The sequence below is a fragment of the Sceloporus occidentalis genome, unplaced genomic scaffold, assembly GCF_023333645.1.
Source record: "Sceloporus occidentalis isolate IW3139 unplaced genomic scaffold, rSceOcc1.0.p SCAF_5, whole genome shotgun sequence".
Lineage (NCBI taxonomy): Eukaryota > Metazoa > Chordata > Lepidosauria > Squamata > Phrynosomatidae > Sceloporus > Sceloporus occidentalis.
The window spans coordinates 188,490,619-188,518,334 of record NW_028316985.1 but is presented as its reverse complement, the minus strand read 5'-3'; the positions used below and the strand labels follow the sequence as shown (position 1 = coordinate 188,518,334).

Here is a 27,716-nt window from a genome sequence, read left to right as displayed (position 1 = left end):
AGATTTCGGCCGACTGGTCAAGGAGCCCCTCCGCCGCCGCCGCCTTTTCCTGGACTCCGGGAAGAGGCCGAAGGAGACCCCCGCGAGTTTTAAGAAGCCGAGGGCCCACTTTTGCCTCGTTTGCGATTCACTCACATGGCTTCACCCCAAATAATAAGAATAATGTCGGCAAAGGGGCCACTCCTCTCTGTCTATCCCTCCGTGTCTTTCTTTCCATGAGGAAAGAGGCCGAGGGAAATCAATAAGCGGGGCCGCGGGGGCTGCTCTGAACTGGGGGAGCGGAACTGCGCGGATGGACGGACGGAATGGAGGAAAGAAGGCAGCTTGAGTCGGGGGGTGGGGGGCGAGCGGGGGTCCCGTCGGGGCTCCTATCGCCGATTCTCTGTCCAGACCCCCCTTGCCCAGATTCTCGGGGGAGGGGTAAGGGATTGGGAACCCCAAAAGGAAGGAAAGGTGACAGGGGACCCCACCCCCGCAGAATGAGGCCCTCGGTAACCCCCCCCCCCCAGAACGGAAAGCAACGGGGGGCGGGAATAAAAGGGGCGAGGAGAGGGCTGAGTGCAAAGGCCCCCTCCCCCTGGACGGTCAGGAAAGCAAGAGAGGAGCCTCCCTCCGGGACCCCTCCCCAGTTTCTGCCCCCCATCAGCGCCCACCTACCTGGGCTTCCCTCCGAAGGGCGGAAGGGCCAAGCGGTGCTCTCTCCGCGGTCGGGCTCCCAAGGGGCAAGCGAAGAAGAGAAGGGCCCGCCCGGAAGTGGCGGATTAGCACCGGATCTCTCCCGCTGCGAGCTCCGGAGGGAGGCAGGGACCAAGGGAGGCTGGGGCTGGAGCCGGGGAGAAGGCCGCAGAGAGAGGAGGGCGGGGATCGGGCTCTGGAGCAGCAGGGGAGGGGGCGGCAAAGCCGGAGAGGAAAGGCAAGGCAAGGCAAGGGGGCTCCTGCCGCTGCTGCTGCTGCTGCCGCAAAAGGGGGGGGGTCTTCCCCCTGGCGCCCTCCCCGCTCCGGCCGCTCGGCTGAAACTTTGTGGAGACTTCGGCGCTGGCTCCTCCTCCGCCGGCGCCCCGTCAATGCGGCTGATGGCGAGCTTTTAAGGCCGGAGAGCCCAGCGGTCGGACGGGGGTCTTGGCAGGGACAGGGGTCTCGAGAGGACCCGAGAACCGGAGGGATTCGCCCCGCGAGGGAGATGGGCTTCCCCTCGCCTCCTCCGCCTCCGCCTCCCCCGCGCGCCCCTAGGCCCCCCCGGATCCGGAGGGCGTCGGGGCTGGGCTGGGGGGGCTTCTAGAGGGGGAGGGGAGGGGAGGGGCGGGAGGCGAAGCGCTCGGGCTCCGTGTCCGGCAGGGACTCTCGCAGCACCGGCAGCACCGGCGGCAGCAGCAGAGGCGGCGGCGAGGGAGGCAGGCCCATGACCCCCCGCGGAAGAGGAGGAGGAGGAGGAGGCGGCCGCGGCGGGAGCTGAGAAGGGGTCCGGACACCGAGGGCCGAGCAATTCGGGGCGACCCTCCCCTCGGCCTGCCCTCCCCTCCCCTCCTCCCTGGCTCCGGCCATGACCTCCAGGGCAAAGGAGGGCAAGGCCACCGCCCCGCCGCCGCCGCCCAGCGCCCAGGAGGGCCGCCCGAGCCCCTTGGACCAGCTCCCGCCGCCGGCGGCCAACTCCGCCAAGCCGCTGACCCCCTTCAGCATCGCGGACATCTTGGGCAAGCCCTGCGGCCGAAGAGACTCCGCGTCCGCCGCCACCGCCACCTCCGCCCACCGGCTCCTGGACAACAAGGGCGCCTCCGGAGGGACCGGACCGGATCGTAACGGCCTCCCCGCCCCGGCCTCGCCGCTCTGCGCCCTCGAGGAGCTGGCCAGCAAGACCTTCCGGGGCCTCGAGGTCAACGTCCTCCAAGCGGCCGAAGGTAAGGCCAACAGGGAGGGAGAAGCGCCGTCCAGGGAGCCCCAGGGAGGCCGGCCCCAGTCGGGGAGGGCGACGGGGGTTCAGGGCAGTCTCCGCCAGGAAGTCGCGGCCTTCCTCTCCATCGCGGCCCAGCTCAGCCCCGCCAGCCCCGGGCTTTTCTTCCCTTTCCTTCTCCCCCAGCCCCCAAAGAAGGGCGGCCGGCGGGCCAGCCTTTCCTTTTTGTCCCCGGAGCCGCCGGCGGAACAGCCCCAACCGGCGGCCTGGACTGCTCTGACTGGCCGCAGCCTCCTTCCCGGGGTCGCCGCTTCAGGATCGGACAGAGGGAGGGACGGAAGTGGGTCGCTGGAACAAATGGCAAATCGGCGGGGAAAGATCGGGTGCCCCAGGCGGGGTCCGTTGCTGGAGGAGGCGCAGGGTCCCTGGCAAACGCGGTTCTGCCGTCGGACTCCGCGTTAGCTCCGAATTAACTTCGCCCCGGCTTCGGAAGGTGAGCTCCAACCTAAAGAGGCAGAGTCCTGGAGACGTTTGGCCGACACGCAGTAAATGTCTCTGCCATGGCCATGGCTCTCCTTTGGTCCGTACCGTCCACCGGCGTTGGGTCGGGAGAGAGAGAGAGAGAGACCCGACCAGCCATCCTGGTCTGCCGGCCCCGATCCATCTCCATGGAAGCCAGAGAGAGACGGCCCTCGGGGTGCTTTCCTCCCGAGGCCGTCCTGGCTGCCCTCCCTCCGGCCGCTTCCCCGAAGCCCACCGGAGGCCCAGAGACCCTCTTCTGCCGGGGCTATGCCTTCCTCTCCCCTTCCCCAGCCTCACAGGCCGCCTCCGGGCCGACGAACGGATTCCCCTAAATCTAAGCCCGACCCTCGCCCGCGTGATTGAGCCTCTCTTTCCCCGGAGCGCGGTGACCCGCTTTTGGGGTTCGTCTTGGTACAATCGCATTAGGATCAAATTATATGATTTTGTATCTAAATTACACCGCCCTTCATAGATCCACTGTTCCTCCTTTTGTTTTGGATGTCCCAGCCTTTCCATTCGCTCTCTTTCGGCCTTTCTCCGCCGCCCAGGAGGGGACCCTCGCCCACCGGGGGAGAGGGCTTTTCCATGGGGCTCAAAGGTCGAGGCCCCGCTCTCTTCCTCCAGCGAACTCCTCCAGTTTGGCCAAAGGGCCTCAGGGCAGCTTCGTGCCCCCCAAGAAGGCCGCGTTTGGAAGCTCCGTGGAAGAGGCAAAGGCGACCCCCCAAAGGCGACCCGCGCTGCTCGGGAACGGGAAGCATTTCGGAACGGAGGCGGCGGCGGCGGCGGAGGACTGATTTCCAAACCCAGTCGGCTGGGACAGCTGTGAGCGGCTCTGCTTTTGCTTCGGCCGTTTCCCGACGTCCATTGAAAAACCTTTGCATTTAGTGCGATGCCAAACGAGGAAGGCCCCTCGGAAGAGCCTTTAAGAAAAGGGGCGACTCAAGACGGGGCTTTTTTGAAAGGAAAGAGTAAAAAGATAAGAACGCAGTTAATTAACATAATAAAAAATAAAACAAATAATAGAATAAAATAACAATAAATAATTAGCAACCAAAGCAGGAAGATGAAATATTTCCATACTGTTCTTTATATAAAATCAATATAGGGAAGAAGGGGGAAAGGCCCTGGACCCTGCCCAGGGAGAGGCAAGGGCCCCCGGAATGACCCTACACTTCAACCTTCTCTCCAGGAAGAATTCCAAAATGCCCTCCATTTTGAGCAGGGCTAGGAAGCATGAACTTACATCTACATTACTCTTTCTAGCTTTCCTTTTCCCCTTGACTTTCCGACATGTTGCAGTGCCTTGTCCTCCTTTGCAGCTGGGGCATCTGGTCACTCCGGCTAAAGCCCTTTCGGGAAGGGTCGGCTGGGAAACCCAGAGCCCTGTGGAAGACGGATCAAGCCCGGGAGCAAAGGAAGGGAAGCGGAGCGGATTTCGGACCCCGGCTTCGAGGAGGATCCTGGGGAAAGGCATGGGCAATTCTCCCGCAAGGAGACCGGCTGAGATCCACGGGACTTGGATCGGGAATGGCCCTCGGATTCCTCTCGTTCCAGTGGGTCTCCTCGGGGAAGGGGTGATCTCATCCCGACGAAGCCGGACTGGAGAACGGCTCTTGCGGAGCGATGAAAGGCAAACCCGGGGCAGTTATGGTTGCTCTCCCGCTCAAAGGGCCAAGACGGGGAGAGAGCCGAATTCACCGCCGAAGGACCCAAAGATTGACCCCTGTCCCTCTGGCAAAAGGCCGTTTAGGGGTTTAGGCCCCCTTGGTGGATCCCCTTTGGATGGCCTTTGTCGAAGTGAGGAACGCCAAAGAAGGAAGAAGAAGAACAGAACGAAAACCAAGAAAGAAAAAGGAGCAGGAACGGAACGGGAAGGAACGGCGTTCCCTTTCCAGCATGAATTCAGTTTCCAGTGGCTTATTTGTGCGAAGGAGAGGGACGCTCATCACCACCACCATCATCATCATCACCACCACCATCATCATCATCACCATCATCATCACCACCATCATCATCACCACCATCATCATCGTCAGGGGGACAAAGCCGAGGCTGGAGCTGCATTTTCTTTTCCTCAAAGGCGCCGGAGGAGTCCTTACGGACTTCGCAAAGAAGACGCCTTTGCAAAACGGGATCCCTCTTGTGCTTCTGGATCCCAGATCCTCAGTCAGTCTGGATCGAAAAATGGCCCTCAAGGCCTACGGCTCCAGGCACAGAAGCCGACCACTGCGTTAATATTTCCGCCTGGCTTTCCCCATTGATCCGGATTCTCTGAAAGAATAAAGGCATCCAGGAGGTCGCTCGGAAGATGTGTCCTGATGGCGATGATGGCGGCCATGGTTTTACTCCTACTCCTACTCTTACTCCGACTACGTCCCTATGAGTCGGGGCGGCGTAGTAGTTGTAGTGTGATCCGGGTCCCAATCCCCTTTTCTCGGCCCTGGAAACCCACCGGGCGACCTTGGCTACTAACACTCTCTCGGCCTCCGAGGAAGGCAAAGGCAAACCCTCCGAGACAAAGAATAGCCGTTTGACTTCCATCCCGCCTCTCCAGGTCGATCGAGGCGGGTAGCGATAAAAGCGCAGAATTACTTTCCCCCAAGAAAACGACTTGGAAGCAGACAGCAAGAACATCCACTGCCGACCTGAGGCCAGAAGCAAAAGGGGACGTTTATCTCTCTGGACCCCCCCCCCCCAATGTTGTGCCTTTCGGCAGGAGCCTCTCCCCACAGATTCCCCGGAGAAACCCCCTCGCCCCCTCCGGCGTGGTTCCCTGCGGGCAGTGGCCGAAGACTGCCCCCGTTTAATTCGTGGCCCGGGGTGGGGTGGGGGTCTTACAGTCCCAGGGGTCTCTGGTTCAGCTTTGACACCTTGCAGTTCCCCGCCCTCCCGGTTCCCTCCGCCCGATTAGAACCGGGTTCTGAGGAGCTGGTCCGGAGGTCAAGGGGAGACACACTTCCTCCTCAGGACCCCTGAAAGGCCTCTTCCTATCCCGTCCGTGTCCCTCTTGCCCCAGTTTGGGACTCAACGAAGGACGACCCCGACCCCCTCCAGCCCCAAAGACTGAGGCCGGTGGGTCGAAACCGTGGGCTGCGGGGGCAAAGGCCTGGCCAGGGATGGCTCCGCAGGCCTCCCGCCGCCCCCTCCCTTGTCCTTCCAAAAGTGGGATGGAGGCCAGGCAGGTGGGGCTGGAAGAGATCCCCAAAGGCCATCCAGTCCAACCCCTCTTCTGCCATGCAGGAACTCTCCGTCAAAGCATCCCCAATGAGAGATGGCCATCAGCCTCTGCTTTAAAAAAGCCTCCAGGGAAGGAGACTCCGCCGGACTCCGTTGAGGCACCGTTTTATTCCACTGTCGAATGGATCCCATCCTCAAGAGGCTCTTCCTAATATTTAGGTGGCATTATTATTATTATTATTAAGCTTTATTTATAAAGCGCTGTAAATTTACACAGCGCTGTACATAAAAATCTCTTAATTAGAGGGTTCCTGGCTTCAGGATTACACTCTTTTCCTGCTTTATTTATTTGTTTATTTATCGGTTTCCTTCTTATGCCTCCTTTCTCCCAAAAAGTGACCCAGAACAGCTCACAAATTCAGGGAAAAAAACGCATTTAAAATACTTTACAACGGAAAAATTAAATAAAAATAAATTAAAAACAGTACAAAATGTGCAAACCTTAAAAACTGCCCCATCTAGCCCCATATGAAAGCCCCCCCATGAATGTGTATTAGAAGCCTTCCTGGAGAACACCCTTTTTTGCCTGCCGAAAAGAAAAGGGAAGCAGGGAGGGACGGCATCATCCAAAATCCACAGGACAGTGATACCTTTATGGGGCCAAGCAAAATGCACATTATACGGGTTGCAAGCGTTGGAAGCTCCACTGGCTTCTTCTTCATCAGGCAAAGGTGTTCAAAATGATGCAGGAGAAAGAAAGAAAGAAAGAAAGAAAGAAAGAAAGAAAGAAAGTGACGGTGTTAGGCCTAGCCCTGCATTTGTGTGGCTATTGTCCGCAGCTGGGAGGGTCTTGGCGCAGCTGGGTGGGCGCCTTCTCCGCTGGGGATCCTGGGTGGTTCTTGGGAGTATCCCATTAGCAAAAGGAAAAACCACTGTAGTCACCCGCCTCGATCCTCGATAGGGAGAGGCGGGATATCTATTATTATTATTATTATTATTAATTCACGATCCATTTTGCCTCAGATCCTCCGTGAGGCCACAGGGCCCTTTGTTGGGAAGAGATCTCTGGGTCTCTCGGGAAGCCTCCGTGGTTTTGCATCAGGAAAACTTTCGCTGCCCTTTGCATCCATTCCTCTGCGGCTGAGCCTCTGGAGCAGCAGGGAAAAAGCTCGCTCCGTCCAGCCCCAGCGTGGCTCCCCTTCCGCAGCGAGAAGGCCCACAGCAAACAAGGCCAATGCGATTTTAAAATCAATAAAGGTATAGTCTCTAGTCAAGGGAAGTCATCCTGCCCCTCTATTCTGCTCGGGTCAGTCCTCACCTGGAATAATCCTGGGTCCAGTTCTGGGCAAAACAGTTCAGAAGGACCTTGAGAAACTGGAGCCATGGGTCCAAAGGAGGGAGACTAGAATGGTGAAAGGTCTGGAAACCATGAAGCCCTCTGAGGAAGGACTGAGGGAGATGCTGGGGATGTTTAGCCTGGAGAAGAGAAGGTTAAGGGGTGATATAATAGCCCTGTTTAAATACTTGAAAGGATGTCTTCTTGAGGCGAGAGCAAGCTTGTTTTCTGCTGCTCCAGAGAACAGGACCCAATGGAGCCATGGAGGCAAGCTCCAGGAAAAGATTCCAGCTCAACATTAGGAGCCCCTTCCTGAGAGTAATAGATGTTCGACAGTGGAACACTCTCTGGATGGAGATTTTGGTGGAGTCTCCTTCTTTGGAGGCCTTTGTGTATCCTTGCCTGGCCGAAGAGGGTTGGCTGGATGGCCCTTGGAGTCCATCCCTTTGGTTCCCTGACCCTGGGGGGGGGGTGTATGGTGTGGGGGGGTGCCTTTGTCCCCCTCCCTGACGCTCCGGCCCCTCTCCGTCTCTCTCCCCATCGCAGGGCGGGATCCCCTGGGCGCCTTCGGGCCTCGTCCTCCGTCGAAGAAGCGGCGCAAGTCGCGGACGGCCTTCACCAACCACCAGATCTTCGAGCTGGAGAAGCGCTTCCTCTACCAGAAGTACCTCTCTCCGGCCGACCGCGACCACATCGCCGGGCAGCTGGGCCTCAGCAACGCCCAGGTCATCACCTGGTTCCAGAACCGCCGCGCCAAGCTCAAGCGCGACCTGGAGGAGATGAAGGCCGACGTGGAGTCCCTCAAGAAGCTGCCCCCGGCCGCCCTGGAGAAGCTGGCCTCCATGCCCGACAGTCAGACCCCCGACCCAACGCCCGGCCCGGGGACCCCCGACCCGCGACCCAGGGAACCCTTCTCCGACGGAGAGGAAGCGGAGGAGGAGGAGGAGGAGGAGGAGGAGGAAGAGGAGATCGACGTTGGGGACTGAGCGGCGCCAGCCCCGGCCCTAGAGAACCGAGGGACCCCGGGAAGGGAGCCTTGGCCGGACCCCCGCCTCCCCCCCCCCCGAGGCCAGGAGACCCCCCTCCGGACAGTGTTCCCCTTCTTTCTCCCCCGGCGGCAGCCCCCCCAAAGACAGCCAGGGGCAATCCCCCCCAGTCTCCAGACTCTGCCCCAAACCTTCTGCCCCCCAATACCTTACCCCCCTCCCCCTCCCCCCTCCCTCCCTCCTTCGGCCCCCGAGGGGGAGGCTTGGTGCAATTTTTAAAACTTAATTTTATTATTATTGCTATTATTATTATTATTATTATTACTACTACTACTCCGTCGTGGTGGTCGTGGTCCTGTCCCCGTGGCTGTCGTGACTGTCTGTCTCGGCGTGTTCGTGGTTTTGCCTTTTCTCCCGGGGAGCAGGACCGGGATACCGCCCCCCAGGAACACGTGGAGGGGCGCCCCTCACCCCATTTCGGCACATTCCCAAAGAGGCCGAGGCACCCCCCCCAATAGAGACTGCCCTCTTCCTCTCTGACGCCCCCCTTGAGAAGGGGAGGGGCTCCTGGTCTGGGAGGTCCTCTCCCGCCCCTCCCCCCTCGGTGGCGTGTGTGTGTATATATTTGGAATAAAGGGACACACCTGAAGCCGACCCCGCTGCCAGCCTCGTGGTTGACCAGACTTTGGGTCCGGGGGGGGGTCCGGGGAGGGTCTGGTCCGGCAAAAGAGGGGCGAACCGAGGGGACACCGGGGGAAGCCCTGTGCCAATTGGGGGGGGGCTGTGGCCAAGTCGGGGGTCGCGAAGGGCATTGGCCGGTTCAGTTGATCCACCTGGGGACGCTTTACCTGAGACGTGGGGGGGGGGAGCAGAAAGGTCGTGCACTTTCTTAAAAGGACGCCTCTTGAAGTTGACCTGGGGTCAGGCAGCCCCTTTACTCGCGAGGAAGCCCATTCGAAGAGGTCTGGAATCCCCTTCCTGCTTCCGTCCAGCTCTTCCTATGTGTCCCTAAATGCCGGGTTGGGGTCTCTCCCCCCTCTCCCCCCTTCCCCCCCCCCCCCGACCTCCGGCCATTTCCACGCGGCTCTGCGGCCGGAGGACCCTTTTAGGGGCGCTGCCATCTGCTTTGTCCATTGGCCGCCAGGTGTCATTCATGAGCCCCGTCCGGGCCCCTTGGAGGACCTTCCTTCCCTCTTCTGACGCCAAAGTCCCGAGTAGCCCCTCCCTCCGGGTCACGTGGCGGCCATGGCCCCGGGGCAGACCCCTCCCCTCCCCCAGGCACCCCCCCATTCTCCTTCCCCCCCCCCCCCCGAGAGGGCAGAGGGACAGAGGAGCATTCTGGCCCCTTCGTCCACTGCTGCTGCTGCCCTCCACCTAAAAGCCCGTGCCTTGGGCCCTCTAGCGTGGGCTGGCGGTCAGAAGCCCCGGAGCAGCCGCAGCCTGGAGGGATCGGGGCCTGCATGAGGGGCTTAGGAAGTGGGACCCATCCCCAGTCCTCAACCTTCCTTCCTCGGGGTCGGGCGGTGGTCACTTGCTGGGAAGGTGGATCCGGCCCCCGAAGGAGAAGATGGAAGGGTTGAGAATCCGGGAGTCCCCTCCGCTGGCCCTCCCCGGTGACGTCATACACACCCCGAGTGACGTCACTCCTCCGCCTCTTCCCTTTGAAGTCCTCTCCAGCCCCCTCCTTCTGGAGAGAAGAGCCGGATCGGGGCCTCCAGGGTCGCTTTTCAAAGGAGGGATCGCCAAGCAATTAAGCTTAAAGCCCCCCTCCGTCTCCGAGGTCATGGCCTCCATCGAATGGCCCCCGAAGACCCTCCTCCAGAGACCCCAGTCGAAGTGGGGGGGAAGAGGGGCCGAGAGAGCGTGTCTCCCCCGAGACACCCGGAATTGGGGAAGGGTCCCGCTCTCGCCCTCCCTGCCAGAACCCTCCTTCAAAAGAGGGAGGGTCGCAGGGACAAGACCCCCTGGCGACCCCCAAACGGCGCTCAGCCCCTTCGCAAGAAGCGCCCCTTGCCCTCCTGCCCCTGGCCTTCTCTTCTGTCCCAGAGTTGCATCCTCGAAGGACCCCCCCTTGCCTCCCACCACCCCTCCGCTTTGAGAGGAGGGCCTTTGCTCCGCCGTCGGAGAAGCCCACCCCTCTCTGCCCACGAGGGGCTCCTCCAGGACCCCCCTCCGCCCACAGTTCCCATCATCCCTTGACGACAGCCGAGGCGGGTGGGGATGATGGGAACTGGAGTCCCCCCAGAGCTCCCTGGAGGAGCCCACCACCGTCCCTTCCTTCGAGGTCGCCCCTGCCCCCTCCTTTCCTCAAAGACTGGCAGGACCCCCAGACTGAGCTGGGAGGGGGCGAGGGGTCTTTATTGGGGGAGGGGCAGACCGAGGGAGCGGGAGGAAGAAGGGCTGGGGGCCGGGGGGGCGGGGGAGGCGGGGGGGGCTGAGGCTGATCGGGAGAGACATCAGCGAATGTCTTCCTTTATTAAAAAAGGCGGCGGGCGGCCCTTTGTTCTCCGGAGGCATCAGCAGAAAATGAGATGGTTTGCCCCCGAAGTGCCTCTGAGCCCCCCCCCCAATTCCCTCCGGGGAGACGCCGCTGCCGAGATGACAGACAGGGACAAGAGACCCCTCCCTCCCAAGAAGAAGAAGAAGGAAGGAAGGAAGGAAGGAAGGAAGGAAGGAAGGAAGGAAGGGGGCCTTGGCTCCTTGGGAAGGAGGAATGGGGGGCTGGAGGTGGGGCAGGACAATCCTCGACCCCCCCGCCGCCCCCCAAGCCCAAGACGCCGAGACCCCTCCCCAAATTCTCCTGCAGAAGAAGCGGGCCCGATCCAAGCAAGTGCTGGGTCTGGGGTCATACCCCCGAACGCCATCCAGGCCCCGAGGGACCCCTCCCCAGGAAGGAGCCTAAAGCCCTGAAGGGGTCCTTTCCCAGCTGCCCCCCTTTTGGCACTTGGGAGACCCCCGAGAAGGAAAGGAGCCCTGGAAGCAAAGAGGGGGAATGCCCAAAGGAACAGCTGCCCTCGAAAAACATCGGACTGGAAGGTCCTCAAAGCTCGGTTCTGGTTCTGAAAGATAAGACGAGTCTGTGTATTTTTACTGTGGCAGAGTATAAAAGGGGGGAGGAGAAGGCAGGGGGAGGGGCAGGGCAGGGGGCACACTGGCTCCTGGCACCCGGCATTATTTGGGGGGCATCCCCCGAGGTCCAACGGCCCCCGGCCCAGAAGCCCCGCAGGAAGGAAGGCGTGGAGGAAATACTACTACTACTACTACTATTACTATTATTATTATCCGGCCCCTTCCCCAAAACTGGGGCTCAAAAGATTGAAAACAGTCCAACCGAGTGCATCCTCCTCCCTTCCCTTCCTCAGAGAGAGAGAGAGAGAGAGAGAGAGAGAGAGAGGGACTTCCTGCACGGAAACTGCTGCCTCCCTCCTTCGATCTCCTCCCCATTGGCTGCTATGGAGCCCCGGGGCAAGGGATGCGCTGTCAATGGGAAAGAAAGCCTCATGGGCTCCAGGCCGCCTTCTTCCAAAGAGATCTTCCACCTTCCTCCTCCTCTTCCTCCCTCGGCTTTCTCTGGAAGGACGGCGAGAGTAAGGCTTCTTCTTCGACCTGAACTAGTCTTTAGCTGTTCCCAGTTTCCTGGGTCTTTGGGCTCAAACGACCTTCGTCGAAACCAGACTTAGCATTTCATTTCCCGTTTTGAATTTGACATTCTCACGTACCGATGGCACATATCGACCTCTCAAGGAGGAGGCAAGACCCCTCTACGTATCATTATCATTATGATTATTGTTGGAATAGATGCTTCTTAACCTTTGTAAGCCGCCCCGATTGCATCTTGTAGAGGGGCGGTATATAAATTATTATTATTATTATTATTATTATTATTATTATTTGGCAGCATGATCTTTCCTAGGCTTCACTCTACTTCCTCAGATGCATTTAGATGCAATAATAATAGTACTAAGTCGAGGGGTCTTGTAGCCCCTTTGAGACTCAATGAAAGACAGAAGCCGGCAGCATGAGGGGCTTCCCTGGGCTTGAGCCGACTTCTCCGGACAAGAATTAAGGATCGGGTGCCGGGGGTCTCCTCGGTCCAAAGGGTCTGAGCTGTGAATTGGGGAGGGGGCTTTATTTCCTCTTCGGTGGATGCAGCCCCAGGTTGGTCCCTGGCCTTTTTTGAGGAAGGTCTCCTGAGGTACCCCCCACGTCCCTCCTGGGCCATTTGGGTCGCCCCCTTCTGCCCCCCCAGACCCCCTTAACACCTCTCTCCCCCCTCCCCTGGATTTAGAAAGTGGCATTTTCAATCCCTTTCCTAAGGACCCCCCTCAGCATGAAGCCCTCCTTTCCCCATGGATTGAGTTTCCACGAAGCTCTCCATCCCCCCCCCCATTTCCCTTCCTTGTCGCCCAGAAGCCGAATGAATATCAATCAAGGGTTTTTTTTTGGGGGGGGGGTCGGGGTCTGGGGTCCCCGAAGGGCGTCGCGCTCCTCTGCTCCGAAGTGCCTTTCCTCCGTTTGGAGAGAGGAGGTCGGCGCCTTTTTGCTCCTTTCGACGGATGGCAAACTCAGTTATCTCTGATGGATGAGGGAGGAGGAGGAGGAGGAGGAGGCAGTCGCCCCGAAGGGTCTCGGGGGAGCCCTCCTTTTGCAAGAGGCGCCCCTGGTGCTCCTCCTGCCCTTGGCTCTGCTTCTCATGCAGCGTCAAAGGACCCCCCTCTTCTCCCCTTCCCTGGGCTTTCTGAGTCTGGGGGCTTCGCCAAAGGGCTTCCTGGAAGGGGGGGCTTCCTCTGCTCCCTTGAAAGGAGCCTTATCTTCGCAGCAGCCATCTTGAGCTTCCTTCGGAGGGACGTCGCCTTCTCTCTCCGCCGCAATCTTATCTTTCTCCGCTTCCCCGCAGTTGATCCGGAGCAGACTCTGACCTCACCGGACAGACATTTCCTCACCACCCCCACCCCCACCCCAGAAAGAAAGGGGCCCTTTCATTGGCCTCCGAGAGCCCCCTCTGCCCTGGCATCGCCCTTCAGGAGCGGGCCCGGGCCCTTTCCACTGACGGAGGGAGGGAGGGAGGCCCTTCCGCGGGGTTTCCTTGGCAAGGCCTTCTTCCCTGGGGAGGAGGCCGAGAGAGTGGGACTGATCGCCCAAGCTCCTTCCAAGGCTTTCAGGGCAGAGCTACTTGGAAGGGAGCCCCAAAAGCCCCGAACTCTCCGTCAAAGCTTCCCTGACAGATGGCCATCCAGACTCTGCTTAAAGGCCTCCAGCCGAGGAAGAAGTCGGAAACGACTCGGAGGCACACAGCCTTAACGACGACGACGACGACAGGACAATTTGTGTGTTCCGTTCATGGCTTATGCCGCCTTTCTCCCAGAAAGGGAGCCAAGGCGGCTCACAAGATAAAAACTTGACCAAACTAAGAATAATGATAAAACAATTAAAATATCCCAGTTAAAAGAGTATAAAATTAACATTAAAAACACAGGCATCCATTAAAAACATGACCCCAAAGAAGGAGCCCGGCCTCTGGACCCTCGGGGGGCGCCTCTTCCCGGGGTCCCAGCGGGAGGGGATCTGGGGGGGCCGCCATGAAGCCCCCTCCTCCAGCCAGTCCTCCTCCCTGGGCTTCCAGGGGGGGGGGCTTCAATCGGGGCAGTGAGTGAGGCGGGGGCTTCAGGCGGCGGCGGGGGAGGGAGAGGGAGAGGGGGGGCCCTGAGCTCCCCCTCCCCTTCCCCTCCAATTTTCCGGTTGACGAACTCGGGCCTCTTCCTGACACTCTCCGCGGTTGCTTTAATTTCCTTTAACTGGTGATTAATTGCTCCTCATCTTCTTCCCCGCGACGCCATTTGCATATCATTCCTCCAGCTCCACAGATCCAGTGACACGCCACGAAGTGTCTTTTCCGTGTGCTTTGTCCGCCCTGCCTTCGCCGGAGAGCCGGTCCAGAGCAGCCCCGGGACGGGTCAGCCCTCCTTGGGACAAAGGAGAGTGACACTGTCTCTTCCCTCGATCTGGACACTAGATTTCTATGGATGCAGCCTACAATCGCCTTGGCCTTTTTAGCTGCAGCATCACACTCTTGGCTCATGCTCAGCTTGAGGGTCAAGGGTCGCTGGGCGGCATTTGGGACCACAGGCGACTCCTCCGCACTGGAGCCTCCCTCCTGGCCGTGGCCCTGACACCGGAGGGCCAAAAACCTCCTCTGTGCCGCTGTGTGTGTCCAGTTGGTCAGCCCAGGCCACAGACCTCATGGCTTGGACTTTTGTCTGCCTGGCCCTTGGGCCAAACAAGCGGAGGGGGCCCATCCCTTCGTGGCCCCTCTCAGAGTCTCCCAGGCATTTGGGGAGGGGTCTTGCAGAACGTGCTTCTCCTTTGCCAGGCTGGGAAGCAGGCAACCCTCAGGGCAGCCAGCCTCCTCTCCATCAGCAAAGACACAGGGCTGGGAATTGCAGCCCAACCACGTTGTCCCTCTGGGTCTGTTTTGTAACCCCCAGCCTTGTCTGTCCCAAGATTCAAATCCTAGGCTCTGCAAAGCCCCACAATTCCAATGAGTTGACTTTCTTCTGATCCCCTTCCCTGACTATCCAGCTTTCACAGCCAGATATAGAGACTGGAAATACTCTGGCCATACAGCATCCAGGAAGGGTTTACAAAGGGGAGTGGGGGTCTTTAATGGCTGTGTCCCAGACACAGGGGGGCTACAGATGGGGGGGGGGAATGGAGAGATGGGCAGGGAATAATCATCAGCCCTGTCCCCTCACTCCCCCCCAATGCCCCAGATTGTGCCAGTCAAGCTGCACGTGTCCCAAGGCCAACCCTGACCCACCTTCGAACCCTGGGGCAGGAGGCAGGACTGGCCCTGTGCCTCTCTTGGCCATGGGGCTCAGGACACATCCTTCCTGGGGCAAAGGGGAAACCATTGGGGTTGTGATCCCTTTCACAGGGGTCACCTAAGGCCATCGGAAAACACACGTTTCTGTTGGCTTTAGGAACTGAGACACTGCTCTCTATTGTGGGGGTCACCAGAACATGAGGAACTGTATTAAAGGGTCGCAGCATTAGGAAGGTTGAGAACCACTGGGTCCAAAAATGCAAAAGCTGGTGGCTTTGGACTGGGAAGCCAAGGAACCGTGGTGCGTTTCCTCTGACTGAGGGATCCACTCTTGTAGAGGATGCTGGGGAAAGGGCAGGGCTCCTCCATTCTTGGCCTTTTAGCCATCCAGGAGGAAGGCCCTCCTCAGGGCCTGATGGGAGAAGAGACCAAGATGGAGAAGTCCTGGAAGGAGGAGGATCCTGACCTCTTGGCCTGGCCAGGATTAACCAGGGATGTCCAAGGTCCTCTTCTGCTTGTAGGAAGAAGGCACTGACTGAAGCCAGAGGCAGCCCTGTGCCAGCTGGACATCCTGCCTTGGCAGCTGGTGCCAAAGTGAGGGACAGGTCTCCTGGTCAAGAGGGACACATGTGAACCCATGTGCACAGACACACCTTTTCACACAATGCAAGAATGTCAGCCATGAGAAGAATCCCAACTGACTGTGCTTCTTGCGGCAGATGTCCTGGCGTTCTGTGGAAACAAGGCATTCCCAAGGGCGCCTGGGCCAACTCTCCCCAACTGGAGCACCCCTGAGAGGTGCCTAGACCGGCCTCTGCTCAAAGACCCTCAATGGACTGAGGGAGTCCGTCCCTCTGTTATTGCTGCTCTACTTTTTCCAAATGCTTCACTAGACTCACCTTTCTCATATCCCAAAACCACTTATATATGGAGATGTAGTCTTGGTAAGCCAGGTGTCCCTCATTCGGTATCTGTGCATTTCATGTTTTCAAGTGCATTTCACTTGTGAGGCCTGACCAAAGCAGGAGAAAGAGGGGCTGTTCATCCCCTTGATCTATACTTCTGTTGATTCAGCATTTTGCCATCTTCTCCACGCAGTGAACCTACCGTTTCCTCCTTCTTCCTTTTGCTGCAGACATATCCAAAAAAGCCCTTTTTGTTGTTCTTAACCTCTCTAGCAAGCCTGAGTTCATTCTGCGCTTTAGCTTTTCTGACTTTACCCTACAAATGCCTGCTATTTCTTTGAACTCCTCTTTGGTGATTTCCCCCTTTTTCCATTTCTTATACATTTTCCGTTTCAAACTTATCTCCATTGAAAGTTCCTTAGTCTTCCATCCTGGTTTCTTGAGACATCTCCCATTTTTCTTTCTCACTGGAACTGTTTGAGATTGTGCCTTCAGTATCTCCCTTTTGAGAAAGTCCCATCCAGCCTGAACTCCCTTCCCTTTTACTATTCCTGACCAGGGATCACCCTCAATCCTTCTCTAAGTTTACTGAAATCCGCTCTCCTAAAGTCTAGGATGCGTGTCTGACTTTGCCTGGCTTCTCCCTTCCATTGTATAACAAACTCCAGGAGAACGTGGTCGCTTCCACCTAAGGATCCCACCACTTGCACCCCATTAACCAAGTCATCCTTGTTGGTTAAGATCAGATCTGATGTCACTTTGGGGCTCACTTCCAGCCAGGGGGCATAAAGGGGTCCTGTGCCCTTGCAGGAGAGAAAAGGCCATACACCAGAGAGGCCCCTGGAGCTCTAAGGTGGTGCCCAGGATGTGGACTCCCCGAAGGAATGGCAGGAATCTCACCCCTGAGAAGGCAACTGAGGAGCCAGGCATCTTGAAAGAGGCATGGATGGCTTGCGCTGCTCCCCCAGCTGCTGGGAATTCCTGCCCTGGGAACGGAAACCCATGGATACCTGAAACAGAGCCCCATGAAATCAGGGCGGGTGGGAAAGACAAGGCGCATGGAATGACAGCAGCTGCCATGTTCCGCCCAACCAGCCCCCAGCCAAGGAGAACTCACATTACAGCTGTGGGGTGGAAATGAGCCATTCTCTGGTCCTGCATGGGTTTATAGATGGCACAGGTAGGGCCACACAAGCCAAGGGGGCTCCAAGCCATGTTTCCTGCATGTGGCTGTCCATCCATCCCACCACTCCATGTACCACAGAGGCTATTTGCTCCCAGCAATTTTTTCTGTTACAGAGCATATAAGGTGGTACCTATTTGGCAGGGTGCCCCAGCCCTCAACAACGTCAGGGTGAGCTGGCACTAGAGGATGAGAAAGACTGGGCCGAACTGGCAGAAGGAGACAGCATTTATCAGGACACAGGCTCAAGGAGGGACTGAGGTGAGCCCCGCAGCTGGAAGGCCAACTGTGAAGCAGCAGGTGCCAAGGCAAGGGTCAGCCAGGGCAAGGCCCAGACGCCTACAAAGAGGAGACTCCATCCTGGGAGAGATATGAGACTGGCCTCACCATACTGTTAGAGCAGGAGAATCCCACTTTTAACTCAAGCTTCCATCCTAAGGAATCCTAAGATTTGTAGCACAGTACTTACAATGCTTTGGGAGCAGTGGTCAGAGCAATCTTACATAGGAAACTGCACCATATTCCTCCTCAGATTCCAGGATAGCTAAACAAGATGCTCTAAGAGTCCAGGAGGGACACTGTCACAGAAAGAAGTAGCTGCAGCAAGAAGCTCGAAAGGGGGCTGTAAAAACTGGATGCAGGGAAGAGGTGGAAACAACTTCCGGCCAATTGCAAAGGCACACGGCAGCAGTGTGGTGACCACAAGGGGCAGCCTTCCCCAACCCACAGCAGCCCCTGTGCTGACTGGGGGCAATGGGAGGCGCACTCCAACTCAGGGTACGGGAGGCCTGCAGGAAGGCTGCTGCCATTCAGCCTACAACCCTCCATGATGGAACCTGTCCCAAGGAGTGTCTCTGACAGGGCTGGCATCCTCCAGGGCCCCAAATCTCCAAATCCTCCCCCTAATAGGCCAGAGCTGAAGGCAGAAACGAAGCAGGCAAGAGTGGTTTTTCCATAAGTTTATTGTGAACTATGTAAAAAAACGTGGTGGCAGAGGGCCCTGATCCCTGCACTGAATGAGTAGGAGCTGGGGGCATGCAGTGTGGCACCCCCTCTGACCCACCCCTTCCTCGGGGACAAGGCCAGGCCTGCTCCCCTCGAAGGGCCATGCCACACATGTGTACACAAACAAACAAACAAAGTCCTGGCGGGGTGAGCCCCAGCTCCAAAGAGAAGGCCCCCTCGAGGCAGCATCAGGGAGGAAGCCCCACAGAGGCAGTAGGAGGAAGGTGGGCTGTGGAAGGCCCAGGGAGCCATGCTGCGGGAGGAGCACCCCACACTCATCTCCCAAAGGGATGGGGAGTTCCCCAGACACTACTTTGGAAGTCACCAAGCCCAGATGCCATTCCTCTGCCCCATTCCCACAATCTGTCCCTTAGTGAAACACTTCAATGTGAGCTAAAGCCAGTCAGGAGGGAGAGCAGCACATGGGGACCAAGGCCCCAACTCCCCCCTTTCCAACGCACAGAGAGATCGGCCGCACCAGCCCCCCACCTACGCGCCGGCACATCATTCCTGAGAGTGCAGATGCCCCGCTTCCTGCAAAATGTTGCCCCACATAGGAGTAACACCCCCAAAAAAGTCCTGCATCTTTGGGCGAAGTCTTTGGGCTTGGATCCTGTGTCACAAGCATGGCAGGCGATTTTCCTGAAAGGGAGTCCAAGGCTGCGGAGCCAGGAACAGCTTGTCAAAGCCATGGCTGTCTGGAGAACAAGAGGAGAGAAAGGTTGTTGATTGGGACACAGCCAGGGCTGCTCTGTTCCCTTCTGTGCTGGCCAGGAAGGTGTCCCCCACTGTCTCTCCTGCCCCAGCCTCCCTGCAGTGTAGGCCTCTTCTCAGGCAGACGAGGCAGTGGCAGTGGTGGCTCTCTCAAGATATCCTGCCACTGGTGCTGGGGCTCCAAGACAAAGGCAGCCCCTCCGCATCAGGTGGGGAAACAGGGGCACTCAACATCCACTTGCCCGGAAACCTTTCCCTCCCTTCATGAGTATGGCCACCACCCACCCACCCATCCTTCCTTCACCTTAACTTTGGCAGCCCCTGTGACACAGAGACCCCCATCTACCCCTTCAGTTGGGCACCACCAGGTGCCTTGGTGGGGGGCGGAGTGGCGTGGACGGGGTGCTTGAGCTGTAGGACGAGCTTGATTCCTCCCATGTCAAAACCCTGGAGGGAGAGAAAGGCAAAATGAACCCCTTGCGGTCAAAGCTGGACATGGCCACTCCTCAACAGGCACCGGCCCAAAGGGCAGCACCCCTGGGAGGACCTCCAGAGGCAGCGGAGTGGATGTGCCTTCAAAGCAGATGCCCCAATCCCCAATTCTTTTGAGGGAAGAGGGGTTTTAGCGACCATGAGGAAAACAATATAGGCTTCACTGACAGACTGTTCCATGAGAAGGGGGCTCCATACAACCACACTTCTACACTAACCTCCTTGCCAAGAATCTGCCCAATTCCATTTGAAATCAAAGCCAGAGGATGCCGTTTCCATCACAACATCATTATGTACCCCTGCATTTGTTGTTGTTGTGTACTGTCAAGTCATTTCCAGCTTATGGAGACCTGCAGGCAAACCTGTCATGGAGTTTTCTTGGCAAGATTTGTTCAGAGCAGGTTTGCCATTGCCTCCCTTTAAAGCTGAGAGAGTGTCACATGCGCAGGGTCACTCAGTGGGTTTCCATAGCTGATCAAGTTTTCAAAAGCCCACCCCCAGAAGTGTAGTCCAGTGCCCAAACCACTGCACCACGTTGGCTCTAGCACCCTATCTATACACAAGGAATACATCTCTACATCCATGTATACGAGGGAGTATAAAAATGAGGTAATACTGAAACTGAGATCAAGCTCTTTGGAAGAGAAAAGAAAAGAGGGAAGAAAGGAAGAGGGGAGGGAGAACTCCTCCAGTCCCTTGCCACCTTCATATATACTTCTGTAAATCTATATCCTGCCAGTTTAGTGGGAGCCAGAGTGGCATTGCAGTGTGAATGGTGACTAGGAGTCTGGTAGATCTGGTTTCCAATCCCTGCTGCGCCATGGATACCTCCTGGGTGACCTTGGGCAAGTCACACTCTCTCAGCCTCAGAGGGAAGCAATGATGGCAATCACCCTGTGAATAACAAACCTGGGAGAAAGCCCAAGTAAAAGCACATAACAAGAAGCTGCATGAGGTCCATCCCCGCCTTTGCTGCTCTTTATTTGTAGGCAGAAAATTTCCCACAACTTCCCCCTTTCCATGAATCACTCTGCTTACTCTTTTTGGCACCATTTCTACCTCTACGGTACTGTTTCTTGGGCCACAGGACATGACCTTTAGCTTAAGGGATTCAAAATGTGGCTCGGCCACAGAGTTAACCGTACATGGGCATTATGGAACCGGAAGTTGTATTTTCCAATTATTTCCTTAGCCAAGCCCCTCAACCAAAGTCACCCCTTTAGTCCCAGGGTCTCCCATCACTCCAGGCAGCACCAAACCCTGACACTTACTGACCTGCAGTGCTGCATAGGCTGCCTCAGCTGCTTCCTGGCGAGTGTAGTTGATGAAGGCACAGAACCTCTTAGGGAGCCGGCGGATGGAGTCGATGGGTCCAAACCTGCACCCAAAGGAGAGTGGGCATCGTGGCACCAGCAGAACCGCCCTGCCTGCCCTCAACTGCTGAGAAAGTGTATGTGCAGGGGAGGGGGGAAACAACCTGGGAAACAGTCTCCTTTCTAGGCAGCCTGTCCACTTTGTGGTCATCTGGAGGGTGGCTGCACAGTTGAGGCCTTGGGAGGAAAACAAGGAGGAAGAGGAGGTGGAAAGAAGGCACAGAAGGGGGAAAGAGACAGGGCACACTTACGGATGGAAGTAGTGCAGCAGAATCTCCTCGGTGATCTCTGGGGTGAGGTTCCCCACCCACACAGTAAACCATTCCCTGAAACAGAGCAGGCCAGTCATTCTTCCGATGGTAGGGCTGGGCCACGGAGTGGGACAACCATTCTGTCCCATGTGCTAATGCCCTTCGCTGCAGCTTCCCTGGCCTTTCCTGAACTGGCCTTCTGGCCTCTGTGCTGCAGCTGGCGTGATGGAGGTGGGGAAGGTGCTGAGGCACTCAACAACCACAACGACTCTGGCAGCACAACGCCAATAAAGCAGCATGGACCCCACTTCCCTCCAACCTAAGCTGCTCCCCAGTGCTCCTGGTGTTCCCCCCCACACACACACTTACCTGGTGGGGCCCTGTGCAGCAGAAGGTAGCAGCTCTTTGCTTCGTGAGGAGTTGGTGACCACAACCGACGCCAGGCGCCCTCCTGCCTGGGCACTGCTGCTTGTGACAGGTTTCCTACCTTGCTGCTCTCCTTGTCCAAAAAGGGAGGGGGAGGAAGTGGAGAAGAGACTAGTCCATTTAGGGGCAACAGGTTCTGGGCCCCACCACATTCGGCACAAGCCCCCTCCTCCCCATCTCCCTTTCCATTTGCAGACTGCAGGCCCCCCAAGTCAACCCCACCACCTTGCACCCAAGGAGTGTTCGCTGGAGCAGGGCCTCCATCCCTTCCTGGAGATAAGTGGTGGTGGGGCTTACCAGGCAAAGGAGGCATTGGTTCTCTGGGCAGGATGTTCCACCTTGGCAGGCAGCCATCAAAACTATTCTCCTGTTGACAGAAAGTGCAGGAGGAGCAGCATCAAAGACCTGTGGGCAAATTCAACGCCCCCTGCAATGCCCACAGAAGGGAGATTTCGTCATGTTTTCAGTGAAATCAAGGTGCGGTTCACTCCCGATTAAAAATGATGCCACCCCACCTGGAACATGATAAATCTTCCAATGCTTCTTTTTGCAAAAAGCAGGGTGGGTGGGTTACCCGTTACCCAGCCCCTCCTGGTTGCCTTGCTGGTCAGGCTGCTGGGGCTAAGGCTCCTTAGCACTGCCCTGGCACAGCACCCCCTCCCTACACCAGAGTGGACCACTGGGAACAGTTCCTAGTAGGGCAGCTGTGCTGGGGGGATGTTTAACATATCTACCCCTCTCTTCCCGCAGAGGGTTCCTCTCCTCTTCCCCCCAAAATCACCTCACCCCCACAACTTACCATCAGACAGTGGCACCGCTTCAGCTGGATGGCTGCATCGCTCCGGAAATCCTCCAGCCGCATGAGCTCCTCAAAGGTTCTTGCTGCCTCTGCATACCTCTGAGGGTTGCAAAGGGACGAGTCATTCTGCTGCACCCTCACCTTTCACAGCTCCCCTCTAGCCCCTTTGCCCCAATGGTTGGTACCTTCAGGCCCATAAGGGCCTTGCCCTGGCGGAAAAGGCCTTTAGGCCAACCAGGCTTCAGGCTGAGGGCCAGCTGGGCATCCTGCAGGGCCTCCGCGTAGCACTGCAGCCTCTCAAAGCAGAAGGAACGGTTCCCAAAGAACCTGTGCAGGAGAGGAAAGGAGAAAGGGAGACCATGAAGGACCAGCATCCCTTTGCTTCACAGCCCTAGACTTGCAAAGGCAAGGCTCAAGGACAAGCAGCCGGAGTCAGTGGGGAGCACAGGCACCCCTTTCCCCAGGGTCACAGGGGACTCCAGCAGAGGAGCTACCCAGACCTGCACCTGGACAGAGGCTCTGTCCTGAACCACCAACACTCCCTTCCTCTCCGGGCAGCCTTTTCCTAAACAGAAAGGAAGTTTAATCCCTGGTAACAAACATTTAGGGAAAGGACTACCAAGTCAGCTGGAGAGAAGGACACAGTTTTAGCCAAGAATTCCAACAAATGCTTCTCTCCTGCCCCACCGAATCCCAGCTGGTTGGCGGGCAACTATCTAGCAAGGAAGCCCTAATATCTCCCTGCAAAAGCCATCGGCAAAGAGAAGCCCACGGCCCACACAAATGGGAGGGAGTGGAAAGGCTTGCTAGAGACATGAAGCTCCCCAGGGGGGCACTCGAGCAAGGCCCCTCCCCAGAGAGCACTAGTGTGGAACTACAGCTGCTTTATGAATGAGAGGGGAGAAGTCTTCTCTTCACTCCCTCTCTGGCTTGCAACCTCTAGATGGCAGCCAAAATAAAGCGACCGCCCCCAAAGAGCAGCTGCCTGGGCAAAGAGGCAAAATGCCACTGCATTTTGGAGATGAACTTGGAAAAAAAAAGTTTGAGAGGGAATTTTTAAGAAGGAACTTGGCCATGTCAGAGCAGCCTCCAAGAGATCTCCCTTGGGCCAGATTCTGCCACTGGCCTATCCATTGGTTTCTCCCCACTCCAAGAGAGATGCCCAGGATCCTGGTTCCATAGGTGATACCCTAGCACAGCAATGCCTATACCTAGATCTCCTCCACAAAGCAGAGATTGTCCGGGAGTGCAACAGACAGGGCATTAACCCCCTACAAGAAGCAAGAATCTGACTCCCAAGCGTCTGAGAGCAATGCATTCTAGCAGAGCTCCAGTTCTTGCAGAGGTCAGAAATCAGTGTGTATGTGTGTTTTGGGGAGGAAACCAGAGGATGATAGAGAAGAAGAGGAGGCAAACTAGCCTTGAGAAGACATGTGGAAGCCACCACACTTGGCAATGTCAGGTAGTTCTAATATTGCTGACCACCTAGTACTCAGTGCAACCCTTCTGAGGTGCTGCAGAGGACCGGCGAGTGAGTGAGCAAAAGGCCTGGGTCTGGACACTTCCATACTCAGCCTCCATCTCACCTGTATTCCCGGGGATTCAACTTGACAGCCTCTGTGAAGAGCAGCACAGCCTCCTGGTAGCATCCCTGCTTTGCTGTTTCATTCCCACAATCTTGAAAGTTGGCGGGGAGGGGGGAATCACGGAAAAGAAAACATGAAAGAAAACCATTTCAGCACTTAGTCCAATGCTCTGCGCTCCAAGGACAAAACACTCCTGCTAAGTACACCTGGAAACCCTCTAGGAAAGTGGGAGAGGGTCAGGCCTGCCAATACCCTGAGCTCCTGAGGAGAGGCAGGTGCGAGGGAGAACAAGGCCCTGGATATGCTACATGCTCACCTGCCAGCACCATGCTCTGCTCCACAGCCGTCAGCTGAAGTCCTATCCTTGGAGCCTGGAAGGGGAATGAGCAACCAGTGAGGGCTCAGGTGAGAAGGACCTCCTCTAGCCTCATAAAAAGCCTACCAGGTCCCACCTGCCCCCTTCAGCTGTCTCACTCTCATGCATAAATGGGAGACATGGGGTGAGCTTGAGTGCTTCCCCTGGGCCTCAGGGCACAGCCTGGCCTCACCTCCAGCTTCACTTTCGCCTCTGCCTCCTTCCTGTCAGGCTTGACTGCTTTCTCCCTCTTGGGCAGCAATGGCTTGGTGCTGACCTTGAGGCGAGCTTTTGAAACAAAGGTGCTGCTCAGATCAAGCTCCTCCTGCGAACAAGAGAAGCGAAAGAACAATAAGCCTTCTCCATTTCTAGGGCCAAATGTCATCCAAGTTGGAAACAGGTTGTGTGAGGGTACAGACAAAGGCAGAAAGGTGGGGAATGAGCTCCTCCCACACAACTACCACCACCAGCAACAAGTGGCCAAACACCTATCCCCAGCTTCCCATTGATGGCCATTTTCTCCACACCAGGCTAAGGCCTGGAGAGGCACGTTTTGCAATCTTGTCTCCCCAGCCCTGTGGGGATCCTCCCCACTAACATTTAACAACTGAGGGGAGGAACCAGATCAAGAGCACATGGGGGGGGGGGATCTGACACTTTCCGTGACTGTGCATCTCAATTGGAGGTGGGAGGAGGGGCGGTGTATTCTGCTCCTCACAGCAGGCCAAGATGGACTGAGCCATGCCGCTCTCTGACTAACAAACCAGGTAATACAGACCAGTGATTAGGTCTTCTTCCACCTCCTCAACAAAAAGTAAGCTGTATTTTTCTTGAAGAGATATGCACCATCACCTGCCCAAAACCTGAGCAGCTCAATTACCCACAAAGATCCTCTCGCTGCCCTTCCCCACCATTTAGCTAAGATCCCTCCGCTGCCTGTCAGCCCCACCACCATACAAAGGCCACAGGGCAACAGTCCACACCAGCTCAAACTCACTTCCACTACGGCTGTTGCCTCTGTCGCTTCCTTCTCTTCCTTTGTTCCCCCGCTGGGGCTCTTGCCTGGGGAGGCTTCAGTGGGTTCCTTTGCTGAATCAGGGGAGCCAACACCGGATGCGCTTCGAACAACAGCCAAGGAGCCTTGATCGTCCCCATCCCTGCCATGTGAAGACTCGGCCTTCAGAGAAAGAGACACAACCAGTGAGGGGAGCAGAGAGCCACCTGCCTCCCCGGCTAACCCAGTGGGATCTCTGTACCAGACCCTCCCCATAGCAGAGCCAGGAAATCAATGCAGCCTTCTCCATGCCATGCCTCTGACCCACCAGGCCTAGCTTTGGCAGAACCATTCCCAGGTCAATGCACACCATTGGTAGTGGGAGGTTAGGCTGCTCTTAGGGAGATCACTAAGGGACCAGGCCGCTAAGCAAGACAGGAGGATCCACCGGTTATTTGGGCAGAGGCCACCTCCCCCTGGGCAAGCTCACAAGGGTCACTCACCACCTCATTCTTGGACTTCAACTCCTGATTACGCTTCTCCTGTTTCTTCCTGTCCTTTTGCCTCTGCAGAAGAGAGAAACAATTCAGTTTAAGCACCACAATTCAAAATGATGAGGACAATCTGGAAAGTGTTCAGAGGAAGGCAGCCAAAATGGTGGAAGGTCTGGAAAACACCAAGCTCTATGAGGAGCTGCTGAGAGAGCTGACTATGTTTAGCCTGGGGAGAAAATTAAGAAGTGACACGATAACCATGTTTAATTATTTGAAGGGATGTCACACTGAGAAGGCAACAAGTTTGTTTTCTGCAGCTCTAGAGAATAGAACACAGAGTAATGGATTTACGTTGCAGGAAAAGAAATTCCACCTCAACATTAGGAGGAAACTCCTGAGAGTAAAAGCTGTTTGATAACGGAACGCACAACGGAACAGCGGTGCCTCTTTCTTTGGATGTTTTAAAATAGAAGCTGGCTGACCATCTGTTAGGAAGGTGGACTGACGGTGTATTCCTGCATGTCAGGGAGTTGGACCGGTCTCTTCCAACTCTGTCATTCTATGGAAAAGCAGGTGTCCAGCCGATGGGGGAAGAGCACCAGTTCATCAGACAGCAGCTCCCTGCCTGGGAGTCTGACTCACGCATAGAAAGGTGCTGGGGATCAAGCCTTACCTTTTTCTTCTGCCTCTTCTTCTCTGCCTTCTTTTTGATCCGCTCCTCCTCTGCAACTAACTCTTCAGCATTTCTTTCTGCCTCCTGAGGAAACAGGGCTATGAGCAGGGAAGCCACACTCACACCAAGTAGTTACGCCATGCGTGCGTACATGCTTGCCCACACACTTAGACTATGCTCACACCCCGCCTACCCCAGCATGGGCTACGGAAAGGAAAAGGGGACAACAAAACGTGACCAAAACCAGTTTCAGAGTTTGCAGAACATCAGTTCTGGGAAGGGAACAGGAGATGAAGACAACATTGATGGCAAACAATGAAAGGCACCCGCTGCGCTCCCCCCCCCAGGTGAAGAAACAAGAGTGTGAGCCAAAAGGAGGCCCATACTGGGCTGGGCAATGCACTGCCACTTGCCTCACCTCAGCTGTGAGCTGCTGCTGCCGCTGGGGCAGGACGATGCAGGTGGGCCCGGCGTGTGCTGGCGGGTCAGAAGGTGGCTTGCAAAGGAAGAACTTCTTGAATCCGCAGAAGGTTCCCTGAGGGGCATTCCAGGCCCCCTCTTCTCCCTCCTCCTCCTCCTCCTCCTCCTCTTCCTCTGTGTAGTCTCCCCAGTCTTCAGAGCTGTAGTCGTCGTCTTCACAGTACCAGCAAAGCTCTCCACTGACGACTGCAAAAGGAGCAGGTGGCAGGCGTGAGCGCTTGGGTGGGCAAGGCAGGCAGAGCGGATGGCAACCCCCTCCTCAGTCTGGGAAGCTGCCCAAAGGGGAAGAAGCAAGCAAGGAAGGAAAGGGAACAGGGGCCTCGCCTCCGCTGGGAGGCATCTCAGGTTCCCCCTTCAGTGTCTTTCTCCTGGACTCTGCGCCTGGAAGCCCAGCTCTCAGCAGCGGACAGGAGGGAGGGCATTTGCAGGGCTACAAGCGGTGGGCAGCTGCACCCGTTCCTCAAGGCATCAGATCTGGCTGCAGCGACACAGGCCTGGGTCGCACCCCCTTGGGCTACTCCAAGGCATTCTCCCTGGGGCTTCTCCTGGAAGCCGCCTGGGGCCTTCAGCGTGGGCAAAAGAAAGAAGGCTGGCCAGGGCTTCCCTCTTGGAAGCAGCTTCACTGGCGGCCGCAGAATTGTTTCTGGGGCCAATTCCAGGCGCTGGTCTTGGGTGACCAAGGCCCAGGCGGCTCAGGGCCAGGCTCTTTGGGAGGCTGTGTCTCTCTCCAAGAGCCCTGAGATCTCCGGAAGAAGGTTCCAACCATCCCAGGCCCTGGACGGGGAAAGGGGAGCCAAGCCAGGCGTCGGGCCACCGCCACGGAAGCACAGCCATGAAGCTGCTCAGAGGATCGGTTGCCCTGCTCCGCCTGTCCCCGGGCGCAGTGGCCTCCCAGGAGCGCCGGAGGAGGGTGGCTGCCAGCTGGGCAGCCTCAGCCGGGAGAGAGGGGCGGCCAAAGAGGTCTCGCTCTCTCAGCCTCCTCCGCGGCCAGGGCTCCCCAGGGCGAGCAAAGGCCTTCCCTCCTTCCTCACCGGGGCAGAGCTCCCCCGCGCGGCGGAAGGCCAGGTGCCGCAGGTAGGCCCCTTCCCCGGCGCCGCCCAGCGCCAGCTCCTCCGCCGCGGCCTCCTCTCCGTTCTCCGCGGAGGACGCGGGGCCCCTGGCCAGGATCATGGCGGAGCAGCCGGAAGGCGGGCGGGCGAGCGAGCGAGGGAGACCGGAAGAGGAAGAGCGGCACCACTTCCGGCGCAGGCCGCA

General features: G+C 57.3%; 2 protein-coding genes across 5 annotated transcripts; one reads left to right on the top strand and one right to left on the bottom strand.

Moving 5' to 3' along the window:
* Nucleotides 1–912: 912 nt before the first annotated feature.
* LBX2 (ladybird homeobox 2) lies at nt 913–8,539 on the top strand. Its single transcript, XM_089527165.1, has 2 exons — nt 913–1,895; nt 7,470–8,539. Exons 1-2 carry the CDS (start codon nt 1,541–1,543, stop codon nt 7,907–7,909), a joined length of 795 nt encoding a protein of 264 aa, XP_089383291.1. The 5' UTR covers nt 913–1,540; the 3' UTR covers nt 7,910–8,539.
* A 9,225-nt stretch (nt 8,540–17,764) lies between these two features.
* TTC31 (tetratricopeptide repeat domain 31) lies at nt 17,765–27,651 on the bottom strand. 4 transcript variants are annotated; one of them, XM_089526518.1, is made up of 16 exons: nt 27,494–27,651; nt 26,401–26,648; nt 25,983–26,066; nt 25,319–25,381; nt 24,819–24,998; nt 24,015–24,146; nt 23,783–23,837; nt 23,467–23,557; nt 22,066–22,207; nt 21,881–21,979; nt 21,379–21,448; nt 21,025–21,154; nt 20,656–20,730; nt 20,307–20,409; nt 18,844–18,986; nt 17,765–18,523 (listed from the first exon to the last, which is right to left on the bottom strand). In XM_089526518.1, the coding sequence occupies exons 1-15, from the start codon at nt 27,630–27,632 to the stop codon at nt 18,882–18,884; spliced, it is 1,716 nt and encodes a 571-aa protein (XP_089382644.1). In that variant the 5' UTR covers nt 27,633–27,651; the 3' UTR covers nt 17,765–18,523; nt 18,844–18,881. The 4 variants fall into 4 exon arrangements, 3 of the variants coding, with proteins under 3 accessions (XP_089382644.1, XP_089382642.1, XP_089382643.1); XM_089526516.1 differs by having other exon boundaries at nt 18,886–18,986; XM_089526517.1 differs by having other exon boundaries at nt 18,886–18,986; nt 21,025–21,151.
* Between the last annotated feature and the right edge of the window lie 65 nt (nt 27,652–27,716).